A 12,750-nucleotide genomic window follows, 5' to 3' on the forward strand; every position below is an offset into this window, starting at 1 on the left:
CAACAATTACATTGGTTTGTATGCTTTATTTTTTTGAATAAAGGGGTAAAAACTTTATTAAAAATCAGAAACAAGCATTACATAATAAAACCAAAGCCTCAAATCTCCAAAAGAGAACAACAAACCCAACCAAAAATCATCCATCATAGCACTAATTTGCAAAATATGGTGAACAATCCTTGCCAGCTGCCAATTAATCCCACTCACCTTCTGCTCAATCAATAGATTAACAATAATTAGTGAATCTGATTCACAGATAACCTTACGCCACCCCAACTCAAATGCACGCTCCAAGGCATAGAAAATTGGTAATCCCTCCACAAGGTTATTAGACTGCTGCCCTTTATGCACTAAAAAGAAGAAAACCACATCCCCCATACAATCCCTACCAACACCACCAATCCCAGCAGGACCCGGATTACCCGTAGAGGAGCCATCCATGTTAATCTTAATGGATTCATCTTGAGGGGGCAACCATCTTCCCACCCTATGAACCTTCTTCATAGCATGTCTACCTCTCCTAACACAAGCCAAGACATGAGACATCTCTTGCAAACCCAACCTACTCACAATATCAGCCTCTCCTATATCTAGAGGAAAATTCACCTCACATTTAGCTTCCACCATCTCCTGGATCATTCCAATGATTCTATTTCACACTTGTTGAACTAACAGTTTGACTTCCCTAAAGATACTCCTATTCCTCTCTAGCTAGATTTGCCAGAGTATGAAAATGGGCTCAATGTGCCAGATAGTCTGGAGAAAAGAGGACAAAATAGGAGGCCTTCCCAAACTGCTCCAAAACTCCACCAAAGAATCCACATGAACACAAGGGTGCTTCCACACACCCCACTAGTAATGCCAGATCAGCAACGAGAAAGGGCATATGAACAACAGGTGTGAAGAATCCTCCTCCCCATTACCACACAAAACATAGATGGAAGGCCCATGGAACCCACACTTGCGAATATTGTCCCAGGTTAGACATCTATTCAAAGCCAAAGTCCAAGCAAAACAGTTACACTTCGACCAAGATAAATTATTCCAAACCCTCCAATCTATGAGATAACAACTCCTGGTAGCCATCGACAACATAAAAACACCCTTAGGATCATGGGACTAAGAAAGTCTATCCCTATCCTTGAGGGAACTATAGTGTCTACTAGCCAAAATGCCATGAAGCTCAGCGCAGTCTTCCTCCATACCAACTGTAATTAGGAAAATGGAAATAAGCTTCAAAGCACATAAATTAGCTAACCACAAAAGCTAAAACACAATAAAAATTTATCCTAATACATTTTTTGGTGAACCCGACGTGGAATGCATCTACTTTAATGTTTTTTGTGAGATTTTTTATCAGGTACAGGTTCCAGAAGACCAAATTTCTTGGTTTCCATTCTCGTCATTGTTTTTGTGCAGGTTTTGGAAGAGCTAATGTGCTTGTTGCAGGGATTAATTGATCAAAGAATTAAATAAATAAATTTCATTTAGTTCTTAATTAGGCTTGGATTAACTTTCAATTTTATGCAATAAATTTCACATAGAATCTAATTAATATTGGATTAATCTTCAATTTCTCCTACAAATTACACATAAATCTAACTAGGATGTTAATTTTCATTTTAGTTGACAAATTGCACGTAGTCTAATTAAGTGATTAATTCATAAAGCAACTTTTTGTTTGCATGTTGCTTTTTTTTAATTTGCATGTAGCTTTTTTCATTGCATGTCGCTTTTTCTTGATTGCATGTCGCTTTTTTTTTATTTGCATGTAGTTTTTCATTGCATGTCATTTTTTCTTGATTGCATGTTTTTTTTTTTAAATTTGCATGTAGCTTTTTTCATTGCATGTCGCTTTTTCTTGATTGCATGTTGCTTTTTTTGATTTGCATGTAGCTTTTTTCATTGCATGTCATTTTTCTTTGCTTTCATGTTTCTTTTTATTTATTTGCATGTAGCTTTTTTTATTGCATGTCGCTTTTCTTTGCTTGCATGTTGTTTTTTTGCTTGTTGCTTTTTAGTTGCATGTTTTTTTTTTGCCTATTTTTTTTTTTTAGTTTGCATGTTTCTATTTTGCTTTTTTCTTGCATGTTGCTTATTTTTGCATATTGCTTTTTCTACTCAACTTAGATGTTTTGTGTGTTACTAATCATTTTGTGCAACACCTTGGCATTCGTTGGGAGAAGACAAACATTGAAACTACTGACATATTTGTTGTAGGATGCGACCAAAGACTTATATTCAAAACCATGTGTTTGTGATTTCTAGCTTAGTTGTACACTTCATTTTCTAAGGGATAAATGAACACCATGTATATCATTTTTTTTTTCATTTACTTGTGTGTTTTAACCTTTAGATAGTGGGTCTGCCTACCGATTTGCCTGGTACCTCGACATGCATTGGTGAGAGGGAACGACCCTAAGTGGTGACGGGGTTGAAGATGAACCTCTTCCGAACCACTCTAAATAATTGTGGATGCAACAAAAGTTGTAGACAAGGGGTGCTGGAATGGTGTAGCAACGATTAAATTCATTAGATCTACGTCCACCCGAATGAATGCCCTAACTAAAAACCTTTGTGCTTAGAGACCAAAAACCTTCTAGTCATTGGTACAAGAGGCTAGACCTCTGATGCCATCTCACACTTTTACGGCTCTTAGTAGAGATACAAGGTTTGCCACGGGGAGTTTTCATGGGAATTGATGCTTGGCTGCCCTGAAGAAGTGAGTGTCATGGAGTGGAGCTAGTGGGATCAAGCATCTAAGTATTTTCTCTGAGTAAGCATAGCTGGGAAACCGAGTAAGATCCAATGATTATTGTCCTTGCTAGCCATAGGATTTGTTGTTGAAGGTGCATGATTGTCTTGGGTCAAATTCAAACAAACATCTTGTCTTTTTATGATTGTTAAAAGTTGAATAAAAAAATAATCCACACAAGTGGTCATAAACAACCTTGGTTTTTCAAAGTCCAAACAAAGAGTTCACATTTTTGTCCAAGTATTCATCCAACAATTGAACATGTCTTGTCAAAACATTGGAAATCCTTGTCTCAAAATACATGTCACTTAGGGTTAGACTTTGCATAGTCCAAACTTTGGTCTTAGGACATTCATATTGCCTTTCATATTTAGTCCATTGCATTGTCATAATTCCTTTGCACTTAGATTTGGAATCATTTTCGTAAATCTCCATTGCATTATCATTATCATACCAAAATTAGGTCTTGGCTTAGGTTGCATTTTGCATATTTCAAGTCATTGGTCCTCACATATCCCTACCACATTAGCTTTGTCATTGCATAGTCCGAACCCTAGGTCTTTTCTTAGGTTGACATTGTCAAACATTTCCATTCATATCCTTGGTTCATATCATTTTGTCATATCATATCATATCTTGAGACCATATCATATTCACATCATATCCTTAGGTCATTGTCATTAATATTGTCCTCTTGCATTTAGTCTCAAAATTAGGTTTGCCAAACTTGCAAAATCAAAACTTTAGATTAAACCCTAAGTTGTTGTTAGGGGGTCTTGACCTTGTCCAACATTTGTCCTTTTGTCATTATCATTTTGTCAAACCTAGCTTAGTATCCAAGAATATAGGTGAGACATTGTCAATTTGTTCTATTCATTTTGTCTTTTGTCCTTTTAAGGTTTAGACTTTATTTCAATTTCCTAAGGGTCACATCTTTAGGTTTGCATTCTAAGAGTTTGTCCAAATCTTGAAAAAAAACAAAAAAATATAGGTTGCATTCTTACCTTAGATTGCATTATCATTTTCTAAGATTGCATTTAGTTGCATATCATTGTCATTCCAAAAATTCAAAATGTCCAAAAATATTTAGTTGCATTGTCAACCATATAAGTTGTATTAGTTGTATACATCATTCTAAAAATTCAAAATCCCCAAAAAATATTGCATTGCATAGTGACATGTCTATTGAAACAAGATTCCAAGCTCCCATGATGCAAAAAAGTTTGACATATCAATCAATGATTGGTCCAATGAATAACACAATGCAATCAAGTTTTGGTCCAAGAAAATCACAATTCTATCCAACCCAACAACAGAGCAACATTGATCAAAAAATTTATGATGAAACAAGTGTCCAAATATGACAACTGGAGTAAAAACTAGCTCAAGAGAAAGAGATCTTGGAACAAAAAGTGAAAAACAGTGAGAAGATTAGATCCCAAATGTCCAAAACATTTCAAAAATTTCAAGGTCCAAACTCAAACTTTGCGCCAATTGATGTAAAAGCTCTTATCGAACAATCATACATACTAGCTCTCATCTCTCAAATAGAGATGATGAAACAATTTCAAAAAACAAGCACAAATTTCAATCAAGTCCCAAATCAGACTTCATTTGGTCAAATTTCATTCAATCAAATCTCGAATCAACAACATATCCAACAACAACAACCAATGGTTCAACATATCCCACAACAACAACCAATAGTCCAACATTTCCAACCAACACAACCGATGGTCCAACATATCCAACCAACACAATCAATGGCACAATTTCAACAATATTCTCAACCAAACACACAATGTCAACAAATGGTTCAACCAACTATCAAGTATCAACACCAAGTTTAGTCAACAAATCAATATCAACACTTAAACCAGCAATTCAAAAGTAAAACATCACACCAAACCAGAACCATGTCACTTTCAAACAAGTTCAAAATCCAAATCCAACTATGTCAAAACCTCGCAAGGATTCAAATGCTTCTCCAAAGAAAAAGGGCTCTATTACAAAGCTCTTAAAGAGGGTCCTAAGTGATTTTTCTGAAAAAGATCAAAATCATATGCTCATTTCTAGCAATGGCTCATCCCCTCATAAACATATTGACTCTCTAGTGGCCTCTATTCCTACACCTTTTGAAGCTTCACAAGAACCTCCCATATCATCTCCTAAAGCTTCACAAGATCAATTTCCACCATCACCTCCAAATGATACATCAAATAATGCATCCTCCCAAGGGTTGTCTGCCATAGATGCTAATCAATGTCTTTATACAAATCCCTTGTACTATTTGGAAATGCAAGATTTAATGCCATTAGATTCTTCTCTTTTAGAGAGTCACATTCAAAGTCCATCTCCCTCATGTAAAAGCATTGATCTCTTGCCAAAATACCCCATGCATATCCAAAGTCCAACCCCATGTCAAGAGGACAATTTAGAGCATGAAGAAATGAGTCCTAAAACAAATCAAGATCAAGATCCTGAAACCTTATCATCCCATCCAATTGTTGACCAGGATCCCATCTCCCCAGTCACTCGCGATTATTCCCCTATTCTTGTTCATTCTATCCAAGAAAACAACACCCTTTCAAATCCCATTGACATTCCACATCCTGAGTAAGGTCAAAATATCCCTCCCATCCTTTCTAATGATCCCATTAAAATTCAAGAGAAGAGCACCTTTAAAGAGGAATCCAATGATCTTCCTCCTTGTCAAGATCAAATTATCCTTTTAAATCCACGAGATCCCTTTGTTCCTCCATCTCCATGTCCTAATCCTCCATATACGCTCCAAGATCTTATTTCCTTTGATGATCCCATTATTTCTCCCATTCCATCTCTTGAAGAGCCTGTCATTGATCCATGTCCACTACACAATCCTAGTCCCCCTCATAATCCTAGTCCCCCTCATGATTCTAACATGTTGGTGCAAGATGTTCATGAACCCTCAACATTCATAATGGGTTCTTCCACTTTGGTCCAATCCGATCCACTTCATGATCTCATTATTTCTCTCATATCATATCTACCTCATAATGGACTCGCATCTTCTTCCCAAAGCAAAGAGTCTTCTATAGGTCAAAATATTTCTAAAGGCAAAGGAGTAGACCTTTGCAAGCAAGAACCCCTCCATGTTAAAGAAAATCTTAATGGTCATGACCTCAATGAAATTCCTCAAGACGTTGGTACCCTTGCTAAATCCAACATCCCTCCAAAATCCAAACATATCCCTTCCCCTTCATCCCTTCCATCCATCTTAGGTCCTTATATTCCTTCATCCCCTAGTCAAGGTCAGCATAGGCACACATCTTTGAGGACATTCCATCCATCAAAAAGACCTCCATATCATTCCTATCCATCCATACATTCCTTTCCCCCTCCAATAAATTTGGATGCCAATCATAAAAATCATAAGTCCAACAATCTATGTGTATTCAAGGATCAACATGTCCAGTGTAATCGACATGTCAAAACAAAGAAAAATATGATCTAAAAAGAAAAAGAAAAAGAAATGTTCAAAAGGCCACAAAGGTCCACTGATCAGAAGAAAGAAACTTCAAAAGCTACATGGTTTCCTAAATCCCTTGTGCAAGCAATGCGTTCCAAAGAACCACAAAAGCATGAAAAATCCAAAACAATGTGGGTTCCTAAGAAGCTCCTTGAACCACAAAAATCAAAAGAAAAATCCAACTTGGTATCCAAAATTGCTATTCCTCCATCCAAATATTTCAAATCTATTCCTCCATCACCTCCTTCATCCATTTTGGGTCCTTATGTCCCAAAATCTATGGTCTTTCTTGCATCAAAATCTCAAAATCTGAGATCCACTTTCCCTCCATCAGTTCACTACCCCTCAAGGTGTGTGCCAATGTTGATCTTGCCAACATTTCCATATGCTCAAGCACAATTCTTCCAATACCCTATACATTATCCAATGCATATTTTCCATCCTTCCATCCCTTTGGTCCAATCCTTTGCATAAATCCTTGCCTTAGTTTCATCTCATTTTCCATGTCCTTATCCTACCAACGTCTTTGAGAATCCTTATAAAGGTCATGGTCCATTTTTTTTTTCAAGGCTACTCTACAAAAAACAAGATGCTTGAGTCTTTCTTCCATCCCCTATCATGTGTCCATCTACTGAAAAAGTCAAAAGTCAAAAAAAAAGAGAGAAGGAAAATAGTAAAGAAAAATAATTTGCCCATTGGTGAAAACCTGGCAAACAGGCACCTTGGGCAAGTACCACGATGAAAACCTGGCAAACATGTGTCATGTGTAATCCATGAACTTCTTGCATGTCATATTTGGGGGTAGGTTTTATCCTATCATATCCTTTTTGCCTTTCATTCTTCCACTATCATGTCATATCCTATTACCCTTCATTATCCTATCATGTCCTATTACCCTTCATATCCTATTGTCCCTCATGCACATATCCCATATTCCACCTTTGATCTCGACAAGGCTGAGGATCTTCATGAGCATCATGCTTCCTATTTGCAGCTTTCAGTCTATCATAACTTTTGATCATTTATCTATTGTCTTATTAAAACTTTTCATCCATATTCCATTGGCTTATCACAACCTTTCATCCATATTCCTTGGCTTATTGCAACCTTTTGTCACTATCCCTTAGCCTATCCCGACCTTCAGTCCATTTCCCTTATCCATTCTTGGTCTTGCTTATCCTATCCATATCTTATCACTATCCATACACTCTTTTTCATTCCTTGATCTTGATCTGACATAAGGACACAAAATTTAAACATGGTTTCAAAAACCTCTTGACATGTCCCTCATGCCATGCCATTGCCTTACATTGTCATATCTAGCTCCTTCTCCCATAATGCTATAGCCCTTGGACATTCAATATGTTTTGTCTCCATAATAAATGGCCTTCGTCTTCCATCTATCCACCAACATTTCAACAAGCTTGTTTATCCATTTGTCATTTTCCTTGCCTTGCTAGACAGTGGGGTAAAATCATAAGAACATTAAAAAACATAAAAAAAAATGCCTCGAAATAATAAAAAAACATTGAAAAAATGTCCTAAGATAATCCAAAAACATTCAAAAAATGTCCTAACATAATTACAAAAAAATTGAAAAACGTCCTCAAATAATACAAAAACATTCATAAAAATGTCTTGAAATAATCTAAAAACATTGTAAAATGTCCTAGAAAAAAGCACAAAAAAATCAAAATGTTCAAAAACCCTAAAAAGTGGAAAACATTAAAAATCCAAAAACAATCATTTTTGTTTCATTTCAGCAATAAATTGTCCCTCTTGTACATAGACAAACATTTGTGTAGACAACAAACAGATAACATGTTACAACACTGCGCTTAACAAATCATGCATTAACAGATGAACTTTTCAATCAAATCAGGCATTCAAACAAATCAAAATTGTCATGTCAATCAATCAACATCAATACCATTTGTCCTCGTCAATATTACCGTGGGTCTTATACAGGGTGTGGTATATTCGAAACCAGACTGTGTCATGTCTTAGACAGGGTACTGCATTCCCTGAAACCAGACAATATGATCATCCTTTTATCACAACACTATCACTTTGGCAATGGAGATCACAATGTTTGTTTGACTTGTTTGAATTTGTGAGTCTTATCTTTTTAATGATTTATTTTTGGCTTCGACCATGTTCCTATGTTGCTCGATGATGTCACTGAGTGATTTAAAGTGGTCAGGATGGCTCATGGTCCTTTATTGTTTTTGTCTTCTGTTTGCGGAATGTTTCATAACATTTTGGGGCAAGTATGTCTTAGGATTTTTGAACCATTCCTTGTCTGTGAACATGTCTGCCTTACGCAAAGGGATTGCATTATCGCCCTGGCCTTCATTGCCATGGTGCACCGCATCTGTTTTGCCATATCAAATAAAGGTTCTCACCTACTATTTGCATTTGTGAAAGCAATATTTCATCACATTAATCATTCTTCACTTCTCATTTGCATCTCTTCTGGCTAACATTTATTCTATCCCATCAATCATTATATCTATTCATCAAATCAATCATTATCATGCTATCGATTCTATCTGATCAATCAAGAATTTCTTCATTTGATATCAATCAACCCTCTTTCTACACTCCATTAACATTCTTCCCTTCTTATTAACATTTTTCTCTTTCATCATATTTTCTCCTTCTAACATTTATTCTCTTCTTTTGAGAGATCGTTCATTTCTTTCATCCATAAACAATCTCTCGAGGGGGCATCCTATCTCTGTCTCTCAATCTACTGGGGCATGACTTTTTTAATTATTCTTTGAAATAATGCTCATAATCGCATTGCCTCAAAGAGGGGCAAAATGTAGACACTCAAAATTGGTCACCACTCTTGTGTTGCTAACCTAGTTTTTAACATGTCTTCTATGTCGCATTTGATTTTCATCATATGTTGACATTGTGTCATTCTTCTAATTTAATTTTTCTATTTTCCTAATCATTTAAATCATTTCATCATTAATAATTAATTTCCTAACTTTAATTAAACAATCTTTATTATTTAATTAAATTCAATTTCATTTTTTTCATAATCGAATAATTTCTTTAAATTATTTAATTAGCTAATTGTTTCATCATAGTTAAATAAATTTCTATTTATTTAATAAAATCTTAATTATCTTCTTCCAAAAATCAAGAATGGAAACAAATCTTTATTTGTTTTTATTTAATTAATTTAATTTCTAATTATCCTCATCCAAATTCAGAAATGACAATAAATTGAGAAAATGATTTAAAAATTAAAATAAATCATTTCATCATTTTGGGACCCTCCTCCCAAGCCACACCCTCCTCCCAAAATCTCCACACCCCTCGAGCTCCTCCCACCGCTGCCACCAAACTCTGGACGCCTTGCACACCCCGCTCCCGCTCTCAAAGCAAACGCCTCACCACAATCCTCCCTGCCACCAGCCACCAATCTCCTCAGCAAAAGCCACCACCCCCACAGAAGCAAAGAATAGTCCCCCCCCCTCTTGCCCCTCTATGCACAACCTAATCACAGACCCCCCACAGGCTAGGGCTCAGATGCCCTAGCTCGACCCTACAACACTCGCGCCCGCTCCATCCTTTTCGACCGTATATGCTTGATTACTATAATTGACTAAATTCATTTAATTATTTGAAGATCATTGGGGACATTCTAGGTCATTCACTATTGAACACGTCTGTTTGGAGAATAAAATGAATATAGTTGCATTCATATTATAGATCTCTTATTTATATTCAATTTCTTTCACTCAAAGTTGTAAAATCAGTCCATCTAAGGGTGTAACCTGTTAGGAACCAGGTGTTGTACACCTTGCATAAGAAAATTATTTTAATTATGTAAAATAAATATTTATTTGTGGTGCGTCCTAGATGATGTGTTTAGTCACATCAAAAATTTAATTAGGCCCACTTGTATATCTGCATGTAACACCGATCATATATCTTATGTGTGGGTTGTAAATGAGCAAATATTTACCAATGAGAAACTTAGTACCAAAAATTAAATGTTCAAGGGGCTAATGTTTTTGTGCACTCGTGGTTTTATTTTACTACTTGATTGTTTTGCGTGAGCTTGATTTTATAAGAGTAGACACATATTTAGTGGTTGAGGTTAGTTGTTTGTTTGTTTGTTTGGTTAGTGCTTTTGGCTTAGTTGTAAATGTATTAAGCTCTCTTCTAAGAATTGCATATGTAAATCATGGAATGGAATGTGTGGATACATGCTTGGACACATGTAGGATGCATTAGAGGAGCATGATATTTTAGAAGTATTCAAGGACAATGTGATTGTATTGTAATATTTTAATTGCTAAATAATACATCATGTATGGATACTTTTGGAGGCTAGGTTTTTACTTCTTGAGGGTTTTCGTAGGGTATATCTTGTGTTACCTTGTGGTATGCCTTTGATTTTTGCATATGGTTATTTTGTAAGCTTGTATGCATGCTTTTCTCTCATGGGATTGTATAGGAAGTATTTTAATCAATCTATATTATTTTCATAACATAACCTAGGAGAACATGAACCTTGTGATTCAATAGATTCCCCAAGGTGTTTATAAACACTACATGTCCCTTACACTATAACATATATCAATATCAAGGCGACTTGATAAAATCATGCTAACTTGTGTTGGATTAGATCTACACACATAGGATCACATTTGCATAAAATATGAGGACCACACTCATGAAGATTAGGTCCATAGACCTAAAGGTGAACTATAACGACAAATAATTGATATTAAGAATTTTTTATTCTTATCACAAATCACCCTAAAAATCTGAAAAAAGATTGAATTGTTACATTTGATGCATCTTGTTTCTATCATTAAATCAAACTAAGTCTTGTTTTCCATTTATTGTATTTCAACATTTAATTTCTATGATTTCCTATAATCAATCTCAACTCCTTTTATCTAATAAATTTAGAATTTATTTAAATTAGCCTAGATAACATTAATAAGGGCAAAATAAAATCCCTTCCTTACATTAAAATGAAATTATATCTATAGATCCACAACAACAGCATATAGCTACTGAGCATTCTTCATTTTAAGTTACCTAGAAGCTTGTGGTCTTAGGAAAAACTGCGGCCATTCGCTGGTCGTAAGCGAAGTTAATATTAAAAAAATGATCATTTCATCTTATAACTATTTGAAGCGCTAATCTAAAACCCTACGCTAAAGCCCTTGGGGTTTTGTACTGCATTCAATACCAGGGGTTTTGTACTGCATTCAATACCAGGGTTTTACGCCTCGAGGCTTCTTCTATTCTTTCATTCCTCTACCTATTCGCTATTCATTTTTTCTTAATCCAAACTCATTTTTACTCTTATAATTTTAATGACATTTGCTACAAAGAATGCAAATGCAAGGGTTTTTTGAGCTGTGGAGCTTTTAAGCTGATACTTCGATGCACTGTCTTTTATTCGTGTATTGTCTGGGGTTCGATTCTCGTCCAGGTCGTGCATTTTAGGTTTCTGAACACATGGCGGCTGCTGCTGTTACCAGGGCCAGGTCTTCGAAGTCCTTGGGTCGACTCTCGGCCCCCCTATCGTATGCGTTAAGAGACGTGTCTTCGTCTTCTTCTTCTGGTTGCCATGAATGGGGAACAGATCTTTGGTGGAGGAGGACCATGGCAACGTTCACCAGAACGTAAGTTTACTCGATCTTTATCATCTCCTTCATTAGTCGAATCATTTTCTTTTGACCACGGGAAAGAAGAAGATTTGTAAAATTTCAATGCGTATTACTATTGGTCTGAAGGTGCTTGGTTTAATGGTACTCGAGACCAGAGTTTCATATCCCTGACACCAACAGACATGGGTAGACTTAAGTGGGACTCAGATTTTAGGCCATAATGCAAAAGTTATAGCGATTTTTGTTCTTGGTAAATGGATAAGACAAAAAATTTATGTTCTACACAGTTAATTGGAAAATCCCTTTCAGTACCTGAACCTGCTTATGCCGGCGGCGATGGTAAATGTAGCATAACTATGCCTTTATTCATGCCAACGTTACTCCCTCATCGAAATAACTCGCTTTCATGTAAAGAGCCCAGAGAAACGGAGGGAGTTGCTTGGCAGGGGCATTTACCATAATGGATAATAGAAAGGTTACGAATCGAAACATATAAGTAAATGCCAATGTATTGCCAAATATGGCACATTAAAAAATCACTGCAAGTTTTCACTTCACACCCACAACACTACAGAGCCATCTATAACCTCACTCAAGAGCTAAGAAGGGAAAAAGCAGATATTGATGCAAAAACCATTGTGATGTTTTATTTTCTTGCTGAAATTACTGAATTTTGCATGATATAAATAATGTCTCACAAACTGGCTTCCAAGGACACAGGGGAAGCTTATTGCCGGCAATATTTACCATATGACAGGGCAGAGAATATAAGAATCCGAGTATAAAAGCAACTGGCAACCTATTTCCAGACATGCATTATTATGCATAGAATATAC

At 36.0% G+C, this 12,750-nt stretch overlaps 1 protein-coding gene across 3 annotated transcripts in view; it reads left to right on the forward strand.

Moving 5' to 3' along the window:
- Window positions 1-11,420: 11,420 nt before the first annotated feature.
- LOC131050999 (elongation factor Tu, mitochondrial) overlaps window positions 11,421-12,750 on the forward strand; it is a 36,176-nt gene continuing 34,846 nt past the window's right edge. For 2 of the 3 annotated variants that reach the window (XR_009107063.2, XR_009107062.2), the window contains exon 1: window positions 11,421-11,929. Coding sequence is in view for 1 of the 3 variants with exons in the window: in XM_057985322.2 (XP_057841305.1) it covers window positions 11,763-11,929 (167 nt within the window). In the remaining 2 variants the exon portion in view is untranslated. The remainder of the gene's footprint in view (window positions 11,930-12,750) is intronic. The other variant, XM_057985322.2, reaches the window with a different exon arrangement.

Source organism: Cryptomeria japonica, chromosome 6, assembly GCF_030272615.1.
Source record: "Cryptomeria japonica chromosome 6, Sugi_1.0, whole genome shotgun sequence".
Classification (NCBI taxonomy): domain Eukaryota; kingdom Viridiplantae; phylum Streptophyta; class Pinopsida; order Cupressales; family Cupressaceae; genus Cryptomeria; species Cryptomeria japonica.